At 47.4% G+C, this 20,778-nt stretch overlaps 1 protein-coding gene across 2 annotated transcripts in view; it reads right to left on the reverse strand.

Annotated features, from left to right (window-relative positions):
- SF3A1 (splicing factor 3a subunit 1) overlaps positions 1 to 20,778 on the reverse strand; it is a 34,244-nt gene continuing 13,466 nt past the window's right edge. The window contains exons 1-16 of one of the 2 annotated variants that reach the window (XM_039225691.1): positions 20,518 to 20,682; positions 17,658 to 17,779; positions 13,094 to 13,301; positions 11,729 to 11,986; positions 8,479 to 8,553; positions 7,625 to 7,775; positions 7,079 to 7,272; positions 6,077 to 6,194; positions 5,596 to 5,781; positions 4,583 to 4,704; positions 4,232 to 4,477; positions 3,458 to 3,665; positions 2,788 to 2,942; positions 1,464 to 1,565; positions 1,281 to 1,352; positions 1 to 486 (exon numbers count right to left, since the gene is read on the reverse strand). In XM_039225691.1, the coding sequence (XP_039081622.1) occupies positions 385 to 486; positions 1,281 to 1,352; positions 1,464 to 1,565; positions 2,788 to 2,942; positions 3,458 to 3,665; positions 4,232 to 4,477; positions 4,583 to 4,704; positions 5,596 to 5,781; positions 6,077 to 6,194; positions 7,079 to 7,272; positions 7,625 to 7,775; positions 8,479 to 8,553; positions 11,729 to 11,986; positions 13,094 to 13,301; positions 17,658 to 17,779; positions 20,518 to 20,580 (2,382 nt within the window). In that variant the 5' untranslated portion in view covers positions 20,581 to 20,682 and the 3' untranslated portion in view covers positions 1 to 384. Of the gene's footprint in view, positions 487 to 1,280; positions 1,353 to 1,463; positions 1,566 to 2,787; positions 2,943 to 3,457; positions 3,666 to 4,231; positions 4,478 to 4,582; positions 4,705 to 5,595; positions 5,782 to 6,076; positions 6,195 to 7,078; positions 7,273 to 7,624; positions 7,776 to 8,478; positions 8,554 to 11,728; positions 11,987 to 13,093; positions 13,302 to 17,657; positions 17,780 to 20,517; positions 20,683 to 20,778 lie in introns of those variants that run through there. The other variant, XM_039225699.1, reaches the window with a different exon arrangement.

Below are 20,778 nucleotides of genomic sequence, written 5' to 3' on the forward strand. Positions count from 1 at the left end.
TTTCACAGGAAGGACACAAGAGGTTTATTAGACAACTCATGGCAAAATACAAAATGATTAATAATGAGAACAACCATATTCTATCAGCCAAGTGCCATACGGCACTATGACACTATCCCACAGGACATCTCTGGGCTCAAATCTCCTAATATGCTACCTAAAGAAACGAATCCCCTCAAATCAAGACTCAAACACAAAAGGATTCCAGAGACCTCTGGGAAGAAGAGTGGCTTAGAAAGCTCAGGACAATTTAAATTTCCAAACTTAGTAAGAGAGAAAGAAATGTGCAAGGCGGGGTCTCCTGGGTCTGGGGCAGACAGTGGGGCAGTGGGGGATAGTAGAGGCAGAAACGGCAGTGGCTAAGACCTGACAGCAGGTTTCCCTCTACTTCTTCCGCCCGCCTCTCTCCTTGAGGGCCAGGTGGATAACAGCGCCATTGGCCATGTTGTAGTAAGCCAGTGAATTGGAATCCTTGATGAAAATGCCCTGAAAAACAGATGGTGTGTTTTAGCGCAGGACAATCTGGCCTTGAGCAGTGTATAGCCTCACCACTCCCAACGTCCATTTACTCTGAACTCAAAGAATAGAGGAGCCTGAAAGAAGGTAGGACAATGGCAGGGAGCAGGGGTTGGGGGGGGAGTCAGGAGGGTGGTGACAGGGTGGGATTGAAGATCTCTGGTTCCCCCCAGAATGCTCTGCTTTTCCTTCCTTCCTAGTTAAGTCATGCTCTTCCTCTTTAACTCCCCAAGAAGTTGGCCCAGACCAACCCCAAGAAATTCTGACTCTCAAATCGTAAGATCTTTAGAGATCAACTAGTCCTAGTCCCATTTTACAGAGCATGAAACTGAGGCTCAGAGTAGGGATTTGTCAAAGTACTGAAAGGGAGAATAAAGTATGCCAGGTGGGCACCAGGTTGGGGTGGACTATGACCTCTGTGTCCCTGCACAAAGCCAGACTACCCCAGACCACACCAGCTGGGATGGCTCTACCTCTGGGCCAGAAACACATCAAAGCACTCTCCTCTTGTCCCCAGGTATCTACCCTAGTCATTGAGGCAAAAAGTTTTTTGGGCCTCACACAAGACTACACTGTGACCCCAGCAGAGCTTCATTCTGTCAGGCTAACCTGCCCTGGCACTCCCAGCCAACATCATCACTTCTAGGATAGACTCACATGGCCACCCCCACGTCTCCCCAGTCCTTTGATTCCACAGGTCATTAAGCTTCTGGGATGGCAGAGGTGTTGAACCCAAGGGTCAGAAGCACTGATACATGACCCACCTCATACTGCAGCTTCTGTTTCCCCGCGGGCATACCCGTGGCTTCATGAATCTTCACCTTGATGACAGAAACCTGTGGGACAGAGAGGTCATTCACTCCCTTGCTAAGGTCAGCTGAAGAAAGCTCCCCCCTGAATCCTGGGATCCCCTACACCTGATGACAGTTAGCAGCACCAACTCATACCTGATCTGTGAGTGGGAGGGTGAAGACCAGTACTTGTCCATTCAGTTTCCATTCAGTCTTATCCTGCATGTTGGGCACCTGGACTTTGATGGACACTGGACCCTGCAAAACAAGACATGGCCATTATGGCCAGGGAACCCTGAGCCCACCAGGAACTATGCTCTCCTATTCCTGGACCGGTCTGAACAATGTCTCCTGTCCATCTGGACTCCTGGACTCTGGCCAAATTCAATACTAAGGCCATTAGTGAGAGGTCACAACTCATCCCCCATTTTTAAGATTTTGGATTGAAAGTCTCTAGCTCCCCCAGAACGCTCCACTTTTCCTTCCTTCCTAGTAAGTTGCACTCTTCCTCTTTGTCATCTACCCAAGAAGTTGGCCCAAACCAACCACATGAAATTCTGACTCTCAAACCATAAGATCTTTAGAAATCAACTAGTCCAAGTCTCATTTTATAGAGCAGGAAATATCTTTCCTTTCCTTACCTTTACAGAGGAGAGAGATATTTAAAATGATCCCTACCCTGTCTCTTGGTGAGTTGGAACTGAAAAAGTGGTAAGAGAATGCCCTGCAAACGCCATAAGCACCCATAAGAGAGAACATAAACTGCAAGGTCAGAAGACCTAGGCTCCTAACTCAGTCTCCCTACTAACTATGTCTCCCAGAGCCTCAACACCAAGCTTATAAAGCAAGTGATCACAATGGCTGCATGGTATGGTGTAAGCACTGAAGAAACAAGTGGCCATAAAATGTGTAGCTCTACCTTGGCACTTCAGCTGGTACTCAGAAAATAGGAACTGCTATCAGAAAGAAAAAACAAAAAAGATCTGGTCAAATGCACTGGGGAAGCAGGGCTAGGACTGTTTCTGCCTCCTCACTAGAAGCTGACAGCTTCATAAGGCACTGCAATGTCAAGGTTCTCCTTATTTCTAACATCCCAACAGAATCCCCACAACAGAGAACTTTAAAGGGTTGGAGCCGCAGATGAATGTGGCAAAGAAACTAAAAACTACACTCAGGATTTCCTCCAGTATCCAGGCCCTCTTCACACTCAAGTCCTGCTGCCTATGTAGCTGGTTCTCCTGCTGGTCTCCATGACAGCTCACACCGGAGGGACCACATATTTGGTCTAGTCCTTCAACTGTTGACTATGCATCTAGTGTGTACTCAGAAGTGCTTATGGGCTTCCAACAGCTGAGCTAGGCCCCAGAAGCCAAAACGGTGAGAGCAGAATAGGATGGGCCAGGGAGTATGTAACTGGGGCAGGACTGGGTCCCCCCCGCGAGACCCTCCAGGCCACTGGTGGCACTCTGGTATCACATACCTTGTTTCTGCGTAGGAACTCCTCCTCAGGCACGAGGCTGTCCTCTGTCTTCAGTTTCTTGGAAGCAGGCTCATCCTCCATGGGAGGTGGGGGGTGGACAGGGGGCATGGGGGCTGGAGCTGGGACAGGTGCCACAGGCGGAGCAGGCACAAATGCTGCCAAGACAGGAATAAGCAACTGCATGAGTGGGAGGAAGGGCCCTGGGACTCAGGGATGGTGATAAATGAGGGAAGACTGCAAAGGTGTCCCACTTCTCCCAGTCAGAGGTGTGAAGGGTCACTCCTTGCTGAGTCTGAGCCAGTAGGTTCCCTGTCAGGGAGACCTAGGAGGCTGCCCACACTGGGCAACAGGGGACTAGAGGAGGAGCAGAACTGATGGACAGAGTAGGTGTCAGCTGACAGTAAGTCTCATTGGGCCTCTGCATCTCTCTAGGGCCTGACCAGTCTGGGTGCACAGACCCCAATTCTGCCACATTAGCCTATCTCCCCCAGGACCACTGGCTCCCAGGCTCCTAGCTCTGGGATCGCTCACAAGGGGAAGCCAAGTCTCTCCTCTGGGCTGGACGCCCAACTGGAACAGCTGGGCATTACCATCAGCCACTGCTCTGCTCACAGTGCTTGGTCCATAGCCCTGACCCAAAGGCTTGGAAAGTGACATGAGAGGCACTGACCTGTTGGCACAATCATAGGGGGTGGACGGGGTGCCATGATAGGAGGGGCTGAGGGAGGCATGGGCACCACGTTGATCCTGGGTGCATGGATGATAGGCGGCATGGGGGCAATCACTGAGCCTGGGGGTAGTCGGACCACTGATGCCATCGGTGGGCGGGGCATGACAGGTACTGCAGACACAACTGTGGTACGAACAGGAGGCGGCATCTGTGGGGAAGAAGGGACTCACAGATCACAGGAAGCCAAAGGTAGACCTCAAAGACACATACAGCTGGTGATAAGCCACCAGCAGCCTTTGAGGATGGGGGCTGGAAAGCTCCGACTCACTCCCCTGGGGCTGAAAGACTGCAGCCCATAACTAGACTCTGACAGGAACTACGCTAAGAGAGGCCCAGGGTGACACTCTTTCTGCCTAGGACTCAACCAGCTGCTTGTGGCAGACACCGAAAAAAACCACTAAAGAGGATGACCTCAACTTAGCTTCCTGGAAACAGGCCAGCAATCCTCGAAGACCTGTTAAGCCCTGCAGCCCTTCTCTGCCCCAAGCCTGCAACTCACATTTGCCTCCTGCTTCCCTCCCTGTTCCAATCCTCCCACACAGATGAAAGATCAGACTAGAGGTTCCCACTTACTATTAAAGAGTTCTTTGTCTCTCAACTTGACCCATGCAGCCCTCGGGCCCCACTACAAGGAAGCTGTCCTTTTCAGCCAATAATGTCCAACCCCAAGAAGCAAGCTCTAAAAGATCAGTCCCAAAGTGGCTACTGGCTTACTGCGGGTGGCCGAGGCACAGAGGTAATGGGAGGGGCAGAGCTAGGAATGTTGGTGGCTGAAGACGGAGGTGGTGGCTGCTGGGGAAGTTCATTGGGTTTGCTGGGGCCAATCTTCTCTTTGGTATCATCCTCTGGCACTAGGCCCTTGGCCTTGTGGATGGCCTCAATCTGCTCCTGGAGAGTGATATTGGCCTGGGCAGCCTGCTGGGTCCGGGCCATGCTGCCTGAGTGGCCGTCCCAGGTCACCTGCAAAGGAAAGCAAAGCCATAGCTTGTCAGGGCTTCTGAAACTGAGCCCAAGTATAGTAGTGTAAGGGGGTGGAGAAAGTACTAGGATCCATCAGAATGGCACCTTTTCCTCTGGCTTCTGGATCTCCTCCTCACCAATCTTCTTACCGATGGCTGTTTCCTCTACACCGAAGATGTCAGTACGCCGCTCAGCCAACTGTTTCAAGCTGCTTTCAATATCCAGACCTGGGTAGTCACAAAATGGTGGCAGGAGGTATAAAGGAAACTAAAACCAGTTGCCTTTCTACCAGAGCAGCAACTCTCCTGGTGCAGGGTAGGGGCTGGACCTATGGCGCAGGCCTGAGTCCAGATCCCAACACAGCATACCTGTCCTCTGAGCCTGGTAAAGGATGCCCAATCAGGAACAAGCCTGTACACTAGAGCCTGTCCAATTGCTGGACTTACAAAAAGCAATGGAGAGGACAGGGTCACAAAAGTGGCAAGTAGCAGTCAGGACTAAAAGCTTAGTCTCCTGCGTCCGGGGCAGTTTTCTCCCTATCATGTCTCATTTCATATTGCTCAGGGTGCTCCAGCTACCAGAGCCCTCATTCTAAGACAGCCCCAAGACGGACACCCCTCCCAACTCTGGGATGTCTGGGATGCCATCCATGTCAGATGCCTGCCTTTGGAGGAGTCTTATGAAGAATTCTTCTCGATAATGGGGAGTGCTTTTGTGGCATCATGATTGTACCTCTCCTTGAAAGTTTTTGTTGACCTCAATTATTGCTTTCTGTTTGTTTACTTATTTATTAATGTTTTATTTATTTCTGAGAGAGAGAGAGAGAGAGACAGGGTGAGCAGGGGAGGGTCAGAGAGAGAGGGAGACACAGAATCCGAAACAGGCTCCAGCTCTGAGCTGGCAGTCAGCACAGAGCCCGACGCAGGGCCCAAACCCACAAACTGTGAGACCATGACCTAAGCCGAAGTTGGACGCTTAACCGACTGAGCCACGCAGGCGCCCCGCTTTTTTATTTAAAGCAAGCTGACCATAGTCTAGAATTCCCATGGGTCAAAGGGAGTCAAGGCTGAGTCAGAGAAAGGGTGTGGACCAGGGGGGAGGGGGAACCCCCACCTCACCTGGCGCATACACTTCATCATCACTCTGCTTCTCACGGATGGAGCGGTCTCGCTGCTCTAGCCAGCGGGGATCGAGAAGCCCGATGCGCATGTGTTCCTGCATTTTGCTGGCAGGGATCTTCTCCCCCGTGATGGGAGACACGAGATACTCATCTGGAGCAGGGGCTGGAGGCAGGGGCTTGGAAGCTTAAAAAAAAAAAAAAAAAAAAAGAGGTGCTTGAATGAGAATACTGGAAAGCAGATGTTAAGAAACTATTGTTTCATTCATGTGTCACTCATCCAAGACACATCAACTTAGTGCCCATGCTGTACCTAGCATTGTGCAAGGTACCTAGGCGCCAGAAAGGACTAAGCTCTATTCCCTATCGCCAGGCCTGCAAAGGAGGGGCTATCAATGGCTTCGTGATAAGCAACCTCAAGCCCTCTTAGAAACAGACAGGTCTGAGGAACAAGTGAAGGCAAGAAAGCAGGTAGGCCCTACCTTTGGGGTCATAGTCCTTCCGAACAATGACCTGGTCTGGAGTCGGGGGCAGAGGAGGAGGCATGGGTGTCTCTGGGGGTGGGGGCACTTTCTGCCCTTCTTCTTCATCATCTGAACCCTGAAAAGCAAAGCAATGGCAGGACTTAGAGAAGGGCCAACAGGCTACCCCCTTTGGCTGAGCCCTGGCGGCTCTCAGGGTGGCAAGGAGCCTAGGTCCCTGCCAGCCAGCGTCCATGTGCTAAGCTTCTGGGGGCAGGCGAGGCCAGCCGGCAGTCGGCCAAGCTGCTTCCTCACAACATGAATGAGAGTGCTGGGGGCTGTGCTACTAACACTCTGTCCAGGCATTTCCAGCAGCTGGCACCAGGCAGTCCCAGGAGGCCAAGGGCGCTTAAACATGCTGGGGAGGGGTGTGGGGGCAAGCTGGCACTCAATGGTAGCTGCTCATGAAGTAATGCTGGGAGGGAAAGAAAAAGTCAATTCCCACAGACACGGGGGCCTTTCTTCTCACACACAAATTCTTTTTCAAGGGGAGGAGGCAGCTTGGCTCTAGAGGCTCTATGCCTGCTCAGAGGGCCTGGCTCAGCAGGGGTAGAGATGGCCAAAAAGAAGCAGAGGCTACAGTTAGAAAAGCTCTGGGAACTGCTGATCATTTGGGCCTAAACTCAAATGCATCAAAGCATGTGGTGCAAAGCATTCCCTAACTGAGAGCTGGCACAGGGGCAGTGGGGAGCAGGGCCTCTGGCCAAAGGGGGAAGGTCACAGAACAGAGCCAGTACAGCTTTCAGATCCTTGCCCATGAATGAATCTTTGTTGCCTGAGCTGGAGAAAGGCTCTATGTTGCCTGAGTTTGAGCAGCTGATCAACCAGAATGCCTTATTCAGGACCCACGTCTCTTTCCAAGGTTCACAACGGAGCTGGATCTCTGACTCTGGTGGAGAGCACCCTCAACTTCTTAAGCTCCAGAAGGAAAGGCCAGCCCCGCAGACCCTCCCAGAAGCATACCTCATCCATGTCTTGCACTTGGGTGTCCTGGTCCAACTGAGAAGGAGGTTCCTCCGTCTTTTCTTGTTTCTCATCCTCCTCATCAGACTCGACCTCCATCTCAACCTCCTCACTTTCCCCAAACTTCTCGTACCGCTCCTGAATAAGGATTCGGGCTCCGAGTTCCTCCGGGGTGGTAGGGGGAGGGAAGTTTCCTGGCAGAAGGTGACCAGAGTCAAAGGGAGATCTCCAGAGACACTCCTTATCAAAGGCCCATCCTTCTGCCCTCCCCACACTGTGAGCTCTCCAAGGGCCAGGGCTGACTTCTCTCCCAGCTCCAGACACCCACCCAAGGTCTGCCACGATGTTTGCTCAGTTGGGTTTAAGTGAGGGCAATGTAGTAAATCTGAAATTTTCTGAGAGCAGAGATGAAACAGGCACTGATAAAACCCTCTGGGGCACTTCGCTGCTCCCTGGGAAGAGATGTGAATCTGAAATATCCCAGGATGGTTCTAAGCTCCTGGCTCCCCATCTGAAATCACACACCTCCCTTCCTCACAGACCTACCTTGCTCATTGGGTTGGAAGTCCACTGTTTCTACCACGACAAAATCATGCCAGTCAATCTGTGCATATGCCACCCGTTCCTTCTCCTTTTCCTCCTCTTCCTTCTTCCTCTCTCGCTCCTGGAACTTGGCCCACTCCACCCGGTAACACACCTGAAGAGACAGGAAATGGCATGATGCTATGCTGAATCAGGGTCTGCTCCTGACAGGGCAGTCACCTCCAATACCTTCATAAAGCCAGCATCTCCCTTGAAATAAGAGGCTGTTCTTCCCACAAGGGGAAATTCCTGGTATGTGCATCTGGTCTCAGTCAGGCCCAGAGCTTGAACAGAATAAAAATTCTAAATGCCACAGAAACCTTGTGTCTAGACCCCAAGGGCAGCCATTTGTTATAACCTCAGAGTTTTCTGCTTGATTTGGCAAGGGTCTCTGTGCTCACAGAGCAGCAAACTCCGTCCCAGGAAGTCTGTGTGACAACAAGTACCCACAAGAGAAGCAGGAATCTGAGTCTGAGAAACAAAACCTTCAAGCAACCACCCAAAATAGACAGCACCAATATGCCTTCTCTCCTGGACTCTGAGAACTTGGGGGCTCAAAAGGTATCTGTCACCAGAAAACCTGCTCGGGAGTTGGCTTCTAGTGAGGACAAGAGGAAGATCCAGTAAAGTTGAGAGAAAAACAGAAAGTTAGGGAGCAGACAGTCTAGGTTTCTTCGGCTTTTTGTGGCCACAAGGCCATTCTTCCCACCATTCCTGTGCCTGTAACACAACAAGGTACCACCTCAGAGTACCACCACTATTTCCAAACATGAAACCCAAAGTAACTTGCACCTTCAGCAACTGGTTATATAGTTTACCTGGTCCAAAACTTCTCGAGGGTTCTCGGCCTCTTTCTTGAGCTTTGTAAATAAGCCTTTAGGTGGAATCAAGATCTGAAACATGGAATAGTTAAAGCAACTGTCAGTGCACGACAACACAGGACAAAGAGGTGGCCTTCTGGGGCCTGTGGAAAGACATAGGAAAAGCCTGGAACCTGGGGTTCCAGGTCCCAATCCCAGCTCCACTTGGCTTTGTGATGACTTTGGGCAAGTTACTTAACCTTTATACCTTGGCTTCCTTCTACAAATGGTGACACCACCACTTAAAGTCAGCACAGTCAACGTTAAAAGGTTGCTGCAAGGACCAGCAGAAAGTATACAAATGCACTGTCCATCACCCAGGGTACAGTCAGCATGTGCTGGCTGCTCTCAGAACACAGAAATGCTCCTATCCCATTTTTACACATGCTCCCCTGACAACCCCACCCAAGATTGCCACCCATAGGCCCCATCTCCTAGATCTCTGTCTGCTTTCTATTTCTCCACAGGATTTATTACCATGTGACATCCACTGACACCGCACTTGCCTGTTGCCCCCTCACTAGACCAGAAACTCCGCAGACAGAAATTGCTCTGTCTTCTGTTCACTATTGTGTCTCCAGCATTTAATATAAATTCTAACTCTGAACATATGTTTGTCAAGACAACAAATAAAGGCTTTGTTCAAAACATCCAGTCATTCCACCTGCCCTGACAGTACTTTAATTTTTCATAAGTACGTATTTTTGAGAGAGAGAGCGAGAGAATGTGAAGGAGGGCCAGAAAGAGAGGGAGACACAGAATCTGAAGCAGGCTCCAAGTTGTCAGCACAAAGCCCAATGCAGGGCTCGAACTCACAAACCATGAGATCATGACCTGAGCCACAGTCAGATGCCTAACTGACTGAACCGCTTGGGCACCACCCAAAACAGTAATTATTTTTACTGATAAACTGGCTCAGGCTGCCCCCCTCCTCACTATACCTCTACCCCAAGAATAAATCTGCTCCTGGAGTCTCCCATGGCTAAAGATAGACACCAGTGCCCTCAGGTTAGAGTACTGAATGTCAATACCAAAGTTCTGAGGGAGAAGAAACAGTAAAGTAACAGAATACAAAGATACTTGGGGACTTTTGACCCTGGAAGTAGTCCACTAGGTAAAATTAACACAGGGCTCACTTAAAATCCATACTATGTACTTACACTAACCCTTTGGCCTTCAAACGATTGTTATTATAGCTACTCTACCATTTTTGGATTTGACCATTTTCTAAACACATACATCTTTGTAATTCTTTTTAGTTAAATACTCAGAATGAAATTAGAGGAAATCATAAATTATGGGTCCTTTTAAGTCAGATCTTTAATGTAATGTTTCTAAATAACAAGAAAAGATATACAAACCATGCCACTAAAGCAGGAAGACAACCTCCACTACATGTATAGCAAGAAAAACAAGCCACTGGCAAATCTGTATCAGTGTACTTTGCAATAAATTAAGGATCTGATTTTTTTTTTAAGTTTATTTATTTTGAGAGGGAGAGAGAGAGAAAATGGGAGAAGGAATCCCAAACAGGCTCTGCACTGTCAGTGAAGAGCTTGATGTGGGGCTCGAACTCACAACTCTCATGTGAGATCATAACCTGAACCGAAGTCAGACATGCAACCAACTGAGCCACCTAGGCACCCCAGATCTGATTATTTTTCAATACCAATATTGACTTGTTCAGATTCTTGATTACAATAATATAGCATGATAATTAAGATCTTTTTAGCATTATACTTAAAATTCAGGTCTTAGGGTCTGGAGTAAAAAATGCCAGAAGTCATGTCCCAGCTCAGCAAGCCCTAGCTGTATTATTCTATCCAAGTTAACTTCTCTGTGCCCATTTCCTATCCCATAATATAAGGATACCAATGACTACCTTAAAGATTATTAGAAATTAAATCAAAACATGCTACATATACAAGTATTCCATCAATACTTGCTATGCTTGGGGTGCCTGGGTGGCTCAGTTGGTTAAGCGTCCGACTTTGGCTCAGGTCATGATCTCACGGTTTGTGGGTTCAAGCCCCACGTCGGGCTCTGTGCTGACAGCCAGCTCAGAGCCTGGAGCCTGCTTCACATTCTGTATCTTCCATTCTCTCTGACTCTCTCCTGCTCATGCTGCCTCTCTGTCTCTCTCAGAAATAAATAAAAAATCTAAAAAAAAATTTTTTTAAATATCGGCTATGCTTATGTTGAATTCTCAACACCGACTTAAATATTTCTTTATTTAAATTTTTTTTAACATTTTATTTATTTTTGAGACAGACCAAGACAGCATGAGCAGGGGAGGGTCAGAGAGACAGGGAGACACAGAAGCCAAAGACAGGCTCCAGGCTCTGAGCTAGCTATTGGCACAGAGCCTGACACAGGGCTCGAACCCACGAAGCGTGAGATCACGACCTGAGCTGAAGTTGGAAGCTCAACTGACTGAGCCACCCAGGTGCCCCTTAAATTATTATTATTTTTTAATGTTTTATTTATTTCTGAGAGAGAGAGAAAGAGAGAGAGACAGCATGAGCAGGGGAGGGTCAGAGATAGAGGCAGACAGAATCTGAAACACACTCCAGGCTCTGAGCTGGCTGTCAGCACAGAGCCCGATGTGGGGCTCGAACCCATAAACCGTGAGATCATGACCTGAGCCGAAGTCAGACAGTCAACCGCCTGAGCCACCCAGGCACCCTTATATTTCTAATTCAAGATACTTTTTAGAGTGAAAAACAACATAAGTGTTAGAGTCAGTGCAGCTACTAATTGAGAGACCATGAGTAACTAACTTCAACTCTCTGAGCCTGTTTCTACTTTTGAAAAAGGGAGAGGGGTACACATCCTGGGTTCTTATACAGATTAAATTGGGCTAAAAGGAGACAATTATTAAGGGCTTGCTTCTCAGATCCTGTGCTAGCAACTGAAAAGTTAAATGTACTTAAAAGCAGCTAGCATCACTTGGGATATCACATAGTAGGCACTAACCTAATGGCAGTTATCAATCACATTTCCCTTCTCTTTAAAACCAGCAATCTATGTTACATTTAAAAAGAAAAACTCAATAGAAATCAAGACTTTACACTGAACTGTAATTTTTACATCTACTCAGGGACCCATGGAAGAGTACTGTTCCTGTAGACATGAACAGATTCAGTGCTTCTGCAAGATGCCTTCCTTCCCTAGGCCCAGCATCCCGGCCACTGCCCTGCCCAGGCACCTTGGTGTACTGCTCCACCAGCTTCGTGAAGTAGTTGAAAAGGCTGTGCTGAGGGCGGAGGAAGTCAAACTGGTAGTTGCGCTGTTCTTTCTGCATCAGCTGAGTCAGAAACTGGCGGCCATTCCTGGCCACAAACTGAGCTGTCAGCTTCACCACATCCAGGTCAAAGGCTGAGATGGAGGGGGGGTCTGCGATGAACTCAAACTCAGGAGGGGGCTCTTTGGGCACGATGGTCTCTTGGATCACCTGGGCTTGGACCTAAGATATAAGAGAGACTGTGAGGCTCGAGAGGGGGTGGGAAGACACCCCCACAAGATGGCATGGACCTTGGCGTTTCTGTTAATCATGTGCACATCACTGGCCCATGGTGTCAGAGAATACTAACTCACAAGAGCACCAATTACTTGACCAACTGTGGCCTCAACTCCCTGAATGGCTTTGAGCAAGAACTCTACCCCTCTGTATTTCTGCTGTTGCCCTGAAATCGAGGGTCAAAACTGGGTGGCACAAGATCCAACAGGAACATACCATGTTAAATCCCATCCAAGGGACATGGAGGCCACAGTAAGCCCTACATGTGTGCAGACAACCCATTGGAGAGGACTCCACATGAACCACAAGACGGATAGAACAGGTACTGTGAATCCTTTTTACAGATGAGGAAACTGAGGTAGCCTGAAGCCCTAGGAGTAGTAAATTACAATGCAAGGTAACAGAATCTACTTGAATCTTTATTTCCCACTATAAAACAAGACGTAGCCTTTGCCACCATGGTTCAAGAAAAGAGCAAAGAGAAGGAACCAATCTAGGTCTATACAGGAGGCAAACTGTGCCAGTCCTTCTTGTCCACACCGACAACCCTTAATTGTCCCTATCTGTGGACCTAGTGAGGATTAGGGTATTAGAGCAGACCAGATGGAGGGGCCCTGGGAAGGTGAGATAGATGGGAGGGAAGGCTCAAGAAGGGGCTCACAAGCCACATTACAGCACTGTCCTCACTCCATGGTCAAGGCAAAGAGCAGGGGCCAAGAGCTTGAACTCTGGAATCCTGACTGTGGCCTGGGTAAATAATATTTCCCCAAGCCTTAGGTTCCTCATCTATAAAATGGTCACTTTGCTGTCCCTCTTAAGCAGCTGCTGTGAGGTGTCAATGAGACTCGTAAAGCACTGAGCACAGAGCTGGACAAGCAGTGCTCAGGAAATGCCAACTGTCAGCAGTACTTTCCTATCTGAGCCTAAGTACATAAAAACCTCATCTCTCCCTGGCTGATAGAGAAGTTTGGAAAGCAGAGTTCATTATCCTCCCCTCTCTATCCAGGCTTCCCTCTTAGCCCTGGGGATATGAACGGAGGGGTGAGCTCCAACCTTCTGGGGCAGCTGCTGCTGGGTGGCCTGCTGCTGCTGTTGCATGACCTTGGGGATGGCAGCCGAGGGCTCCTGAGCCTTCCCCTCCTTGAACTCGCTGACCTTGTGGCGGTAGTAGGCATGGTAAGGGTCATTGGGGTTCAAGAAGTTAAACTTGGGGTTGTTGATTTCATTCTGTCGTATCCTAGCTTCAAATTCAGGTCCATTTCTACAAGGAGGAAGAGAGAAGAATTAACACCACAACCCTTACAATTGCCTAGACCCAGAACATTACCCATTCAAGCCCCCTTCTTGTCACCACTCATCAAACTAGACCATCCCTAAGTATTGCAGAGGTCTTCCTTGAAAGCCTTGGTGTCAGTGGCCAAAGTCATCTGCCTTCCTTCAAGCCTGGGCCAAGCCTCCTCTACCACAGGGTATCCCAGACCTCTGTCATTCCTGCAGCTCTCTGCTAGTCTCGCCATTCCCAAAATTATCTAAGCTATTGCATTAACAAACTTTATTCATTTTGGGGCACCTGGATGGCTCAGTCAGTTAAGCATCCAACCTCGGCTCAGGTCATGATCTCATGGTTCGTGGGTTCGAGCCCCACGTCAGGCTCTGTGCTGACAGCTAGCTCAGAGCCTGGAGCCTGTTTCAGATTCTGTGTCTCTCTCTCTCTCTGACCCTCCCCTGCTCATGCTATCTCTCTCTCTCTCTCTCTCTCTCTCAGAAATAAACAAAACATTAAAAAAATTTTTAAAAAAACAAACTTTATTCATTTTAAAAATACTTTAAACAGAAAGCATATATTACTACTTCCAGCAAAAATCAGTATGGTGGCTTTACTAACAAAAGAAAGCATAAAATTGAACACAATGAAAACAAAGTAGTATCATTAAAGCCCAGCTCAAAGTCTGCTGAGACTGAGGCCAGATGTCTTAGGTAAAAAGAGAGAGAAGAGTGCTGGAATGGTGTTAAAGACACACTAACACCAAACGGACACTTTGTCCTTTGGGTAACCACAAGGATTGAAAAAAACTTCAAAATGTAGACAATTGGACATAATGCTTTGTCCAAGTACTACCTAAATCACCTCATTTACTACTAGGTGAGGCCCACACTGGAAAAGGATGTGTGCTGCTGTGTAAGGCACATTCAGATAACAAGGGGAGCGGTAAGAATAGAAGGGAGGTCTCCTATCTCTCTCAGTACCCGAGACAGTTTTCCACATAAACCCTGGGTCCCCAGTTTGGATTCCTTTAAAATTTCAGAATAAAAAAAATTCCCCTCTCATGAAATTTAGGAGGCCCTGATTTTTACAGAGTCCCAATGGTAATATTTCAAGGTGTCACACGTATACAACATCTAAATCAGTTAGAAAGCATGCTAACCTTAAAGATACAATATATGGACAATATTCGTTTTGGGTTCACTAATGACTGAAGTTATTAAACGTCCTGCTCTCTCACTCTCTTTTTTTAACTTCCTAGATTACCAGTTCATTAAAAAAAGGATATTTTAAAGGATAATAATAAACAGCCAGATGAAAAAACACACAGGGATAGGTCTGGTAAGGTCGTAGGCACAGGAGATTTTGTTCCTGTAGAGTCTGGGGTGCACCACCCTCCCGCATTCTCTCAGATGTGTCCTTATTCACTGACCTGGAAGCTCTCTGAATCCCTTAGATTAGGGTTTTTTATGGAGACTTCATTACACAGGCATGATTGATTAAACTCAATCTCTAGCCCCTCTGCCTCTGCAACCCCCCCCAGAAGTTGGGGGCCCAAACTTCCCTTTGACTCAATTTCCCATGTGTAAGATGCGACTAATACTACCTTCTCTCTCTACCCTGGAGTACTGAGATCAAATCAGCTAAGGAGATGCCAAAGTCTTTCTGAATCATACGGTGGCCTAAAACGCAAGGGCTGTCACTCCTACGAAAGCTAGAAAGGTCTGTTTCATAAACGTTAGAGATGATCTGGGTTTTAGATGTCTGTGGGGCTTCCCTCACTACTCCAGAGACCAACACTCAAAGGATACTCCAAATACATCAAGGGATAGTTCTAGTGGCTGCTGGCAGCAGGTTGCTCACTTTCGTCAGACTTTCACACCCTGACCCTGTTAGTTGAAGAGAGACTGGGAGACAGGGTACAGGCAATGCTGTGCCCCATAACTGTGCCATGGCGGTGGTCATCAACACCCAGGCTAGCTGCTTTGCAAGTTCTGGCCACACCCTGCAGCATGAATAACACCATGAGGTCTCAATCTGACAGTGCATCAGTCCAACTGGAACCTCATACTTGGAGAAGCAGCATCTTCCCCTCTAATACAAACCATATACGAAGAGGAAGGTAAGTGCACACATAGATATTGCTAAACTAGGCCATCAGACATAGCAAATGCCGAGGGGAGACAAAGGGCTGCTAAGAAAAGGGGGCTCTTGTTGCCTCTTCTATCACTGCCTCCTAACCCATGACCGTACCACATCTGGGAATAATCTGGGGGGGGAAAAAAAAGAAGGCAAGAATGTTTGTTCCAAGTGATTTTGTTCTTTTAAATTAACTTAATGTTAATTTTAGAATTATGTTCTCTAACACAAGGAATAGATTTCAGCAGAAAAAGACATGATTCTGAGTCAACCCAGCTGGTGGGACTTTTAAGGGTAATTTCCACTTCAGTTTCTTGACAGGAAAATTCAGCGAAGACCAAATGCAGAGAGAAAAAATTTCTTTTGGAAAAACATACTCAGTGATTTTTTTACTGTCTGCTCCCTCAAATCAACATGTGTGACCCAAGAGAAGTGAAGTAGAAGGTCCTGCATGCTTCCTTATCCCACAGTGAGATGATGCTGGTCTGTTCCCTCATTGCAATGTAAACAAAAGCAAGTCCACAGATTTTAAAGATGCCTACAAGGCAATCACCTTAGCCAAAAATAAATCTAGAAACATGGATGAATACATTTTTATTTTTAAGAAAGCGTGGATACTCTTATTTCTATGGCAGCAAAGGCTGGCACAAAATTATTGGAAAGCTACTTGGCAAAATGTTTCAGAAAATCTTGAAAAACCCTCTTTCAGCCAGTAATGTGCCACGTAGAATTCTAAGGAAACAATCTAGAAAGAAGAGAAAATGCTCAGATTTCCCCACGGCTTCATTTGCCAAATTGAAATGTTGGAAACAACCTTGAAGGGAAACAGAGGAGACAGCCAAGTCCAGAAAGGCCTGTCACCTCAGCATGGTGTATCAAGGACGGCGCAGCATCAAGGGACCACAGAGCAACACGGGAAAAGGCTTATAACACAACACAAAAGGGAAAAGCAGGATATGAAAGTATCTACTAGTATTAAAGGGTCTAAAAAAAGGACGCCAAGGCCCAGAAAGAAACAGGAAAGTGAAAACAGCTGGTAGAAACTATTCTGGTAGTGAGACTGTGGTGATTCTTCCTCTAACACCCTTTTCCTATTTATTCTGTTTTTAAGTTATCAGGGGGAAGAGAGAAGTATGAGCGTTGCTATGATACATTAAACATTTATCATAAACACAACACTTACTGCCCTAAATCTGACATTGTTCAATCAAGCACAGAGCAGATTTAACACATTACCCAAGTTAGTCAAAGCCTTTGAAATGTAATAATATGAATCTGCATGGGGCCTGACAAGTGAAAGACATCAAGCAGAGTAACTTCTATGTTGCATTATATTAGGAGGTTAGGAAAGGAAGGAGCCCTGTATTAAATGATGTACTATGATGGGGATGCTGCCTTGGGGTCAAGATGTGGCCCTCTGGAGTACATGCCCTGACTGAGGGCAGGAGTCCATTCTAGGCCAGCTACTGCTTCCATGCAATGAGCTGTCCACTTCATCCACAGAAGCCAGAAACCCAGATTTTTTGTGCAATCTCCTCATTTTTAAACAGTGGCAACTAATTCTAGTTTTACTATGGGGAAAAACAAGAGCTCTGTAGGCTGCATGTGGCCTGCTGGCTACCAAAATACTTTAAACTAGGGGACGTGTTGACCTTTGGAGTCAAGTAGCCATCAAGATGATTCCATCTGAGGAAGTGGGAGTGTGTTTACGATCTGAAGAGAAACCAGAGTATAGTGGGAGTGTGTTTAAAGGATGCAGAAGAGGAAGAGGAACTCGGACTGATTTCCATGCCTTCCATGAATATAGCTAACACATACATAATGCACGTGAACTGGACTCAGTCCCACTCCTCCTCTCCTGCCTTAAAACAATTCTGCGGTGGCATTTTATTCCATTTTGCAGATGGGTCAGTTGAAGCTCTGAGCACAGTTCTTGCATAATGAGAACAATCAACTCCTTTCTTTGTTTTCCTCAGGTCAGCAGCTCACAGACACACATACTCTCCCTGACAAAGCAGCTTTTTAGGCACTTCCTTAGGCCCATTTTGGAAGCACAGGTTCCTGGTGACTCTGGGGCTGAACGTGATTCACATTTTGCCCCTGCCATGCTGTGCTGGAGACACCAAGCTTGCCCACTGCCTATCTCACCACCAGGTTGTGGTGTTAGATGAGCTAACAGGCCTAGGCTGACAGCACAGAAGCAGCTAACGTTACCTGGCCACAAAGCTGGCAGTCTTGTCCACGATATTCCTGACCTCTGGAGGAGGATAAATAATCCCCACCACTGGCTTCGAGGGAGTAGAATCCTCCTTTGAAGAAGCTTCTTCTTCTGTGGGCTGTGAAAACAAGAAAAGAAAAATAATATCTTGAAGTTCCTGATTTGGGACTGGATCCCCACTGTCGAACTTCTCTAAAATATTATTGAGAATGTAGACTCTCTCCCTTGGACCTTCCTCGAGTTAGGACCCTCTGCTCCAGAAAAGGGGTTCTCTTAACTGCACTATACTTGAGTGGGATTCTCCTGGGGAACCAGTGAAAAGAGCAGCCTCCTTGGTTCCCCCATAGCCAAGTGGTCTCAGTGACACCGGGAATCTGCATTTTTACCAACTGCCTAGGTGATTAAGATAGGGGACTGGGGTGGGAATCTGATCATATTCTAAGAAGCCATCTCCCAGAATTCAGAAGGCCATTTCTGCACCTAGGGATGTGCCTGCCATGGAATATCTAATGACTGTCTGCTGAATAAAGAAATGGGAAACTCGCTGTTGGCAGCTCCTTATGCCCCTTTCCTCTTCATCTATTCCAGTCTTAACCACCACTCAATGCACAAATGTTCTGTGAAACCCCACTGGAATACCCAACATCAAATGCCCCATAAGCTCCAATATTCTTTCTTCACCAGCTGCTTCTCCTTAGTAAACAAACGGTCAGTCTCTCATCTTAAAAAAAAAAAAAAAAAAACAGCACCGCTGCCTTCACATTCTTTTCTGCTGCTGTCCTCTTCCCCTCTTCCTCTGGTAAATATCCTGAGTTCTTTGTCTTGCCATTCCTACCTCCTCACCTCTCATTCATTTCAAGTGCTCTTGCCAAAGTAAAAGAATGCCAAATACAGTAGCCATCTGATCACGTGACCAGTGACCATGCCTTCACAAAACTCTCTACTCCTCAACTCCCAGGTCCCATTCTCATCTGTCTTTCCTTCTTGCTCACCATTCCATCCAAGTTTCCTTCCTAGCTCCTGTTTCACCTCCTGCCCTATGTTAGGGCTCTCCAAAAGTCTGTTCTCCAACATATTCACACTGTCCTCAGGCACTCACAACCACATCCTCCACTTCCCCTACTACCTCTAGGTTGAACAACCCCACCCAAACTGATGTCCCAGATCACTCTTATGTGCCACGGAACGCTAGATCCAACTGACTCCTGGGCACTTTCATCTCTAACCACTTTTCCTTATGAATGGCTAACCATGCACTCAGTCATCCAGGCCAGAAACATGGGCCTCCTCTCCCTTCCTCAGGTTCCACATTCGATGATAACATTTACCAAGCATGTAGTAGGTTCCAAATAATTTTCTAAGAACTTTAAATAGATTAACCCTTATGAGAGTCTTATGATGTGAATACACCATTGTTTACATATAACAAAACTGAGGAATGTAAAGCTTAACTGGACCAAAAAACAGACCCAGAATTCCAACACATCACTTTAGCTGGAGAGTCTGCACCACCAGCCATTTTGTGACTTGAGCTTGCCCATCCCGTCTGCCCTCTCCCCCACTCCAATCTAAGTCAGGCCCTCAGCATCTTTTGAATAACTGTGCTCCTAGCAATTCTCATCACAACCTGCCTACCAGAATTTCTAAAACACATAGATGTCATTATCCAGCTTAAAATTTCCCTTTCTCCTCATTGTGTACTAGAAAAGTTCAAATCTCCCAAAATGCATCTTTTGCCACCTCTTTCCAACCCTATGCTTGAATCACACTTTTTAATTTACTGTTGATCAGAGACATCATCTGATTCCTACCCTGGTGTCTTTACAATTATCCAGTATTACCTTGTTTACTTTTCCCCAAGTGACTGGGAAAATACAAGGGATACTGGACATACTTAAATATTTGTAGTAAGGGTATGGACCTCTTCTGTCATGTACTCTGCTGTATACTGAACCCAAAGCAGTAATCAGCACACCATATGTGCTCAAAAAATGTCTGCTGCATGAATAAAGGATGTTATTTCCCTTTTCCAATCACCTATCTGACAAACTACTAATACATCTTTCTAAAAGCAATTTACTTAACACGGAGGTGGGCTCCACCTACTTTAATTTCTCCTTCACCCCATCAAAGAAATGTTGATTAGATTACAATCTCCTTTTACATCTGATACTTACCGGGCATATCACACCATATTGCCATGATTTACACACCTCTTTTCCTCTCAGCTGATTTAAGAGCTGGCTGGTATCATTTATGGTGATCAAAGCAATAAATATTTGTTGAGAATTCATTTAGATCTGTCTCCCCACTAGGACTGTGAACTTCATAAACTAGCTGTGCTCCATTCATTCTGGTTCAGTCGGAACCTGGCACGGTGTCTGGCTTAAGAGTAAGCAAAGAGGAGATCCTAAGAATTACCAAAAACGCATCCTACAGGCTGGGAAATTAGAATTACTGTGCAAACGCCAGAGGCCGGGGTGAGAGGGGACGACGGTCGGCCCAATTACCACTGAAAACCTGAGGGTGGGCTAGATCAGTGTTCCTCAAACTTTAACCAATCACCTTGAGATCTTGCTAAAGTTGTATTAGCATTTCGTTTTGGCATTTCTAATGAACTCCCTGGTGATGCTAACACTGCTGGTCCGCGGACCGTATTTTGAGAACCACTGTTCCAAGAACGCTGGTTTCGCTAGCCTAAGGCAGCGCAAGCGCGCTGCCTCCTGGGACTTGCAGTCCCTCCAAGCCCTCGTAAGTGGCCGCTTCTTCCTCTGCACGAGTGAAGAGCAGCCGCGCCGGAGGGGAGGGCCCAGACCGAGGCTCAGGTTGCCGACTGAGGTGCGGGGGTCGCGGTACCTGTTTGGGCTCGGTGGCCGCCGGCGGCGGCGGGGGCACCGCCTGCACGGGTCCGGCCGGCATGACTGCGACGCTCAGGGCTGCCAGTCCGCCTCGTTGACGGTGAGCGGTGCTGCGTCAAAGCAGCTACCCGCACGGACGATACAACAAGCTCGCAAGATGGCGGCGACCGAGAGACTCGTAGCCCAGGAGGAGAGGCTGACGCACTTCCGGGACCCCCCCTTTTTCGTGATGCAACTTCCTGTCTCTTTCCTAGAGCTG

This window comes from Hyaena hyaena, unplaced genomic scaffold, assembly GCF_003009895.1.
Source record: "Hyaena hyaena isolate Hyena2069 unplaced genomic scaffold, ASM300989v1 scaffold_19, whole genome shotgun sequence".
NCBI classification, from domain to species: domain Eukaryota; kingdom Metazoa; phylum Chordata; class Mammalia; order Carnivora; family Hyaenidae; genus Hyaena; species Hyaena hyaena.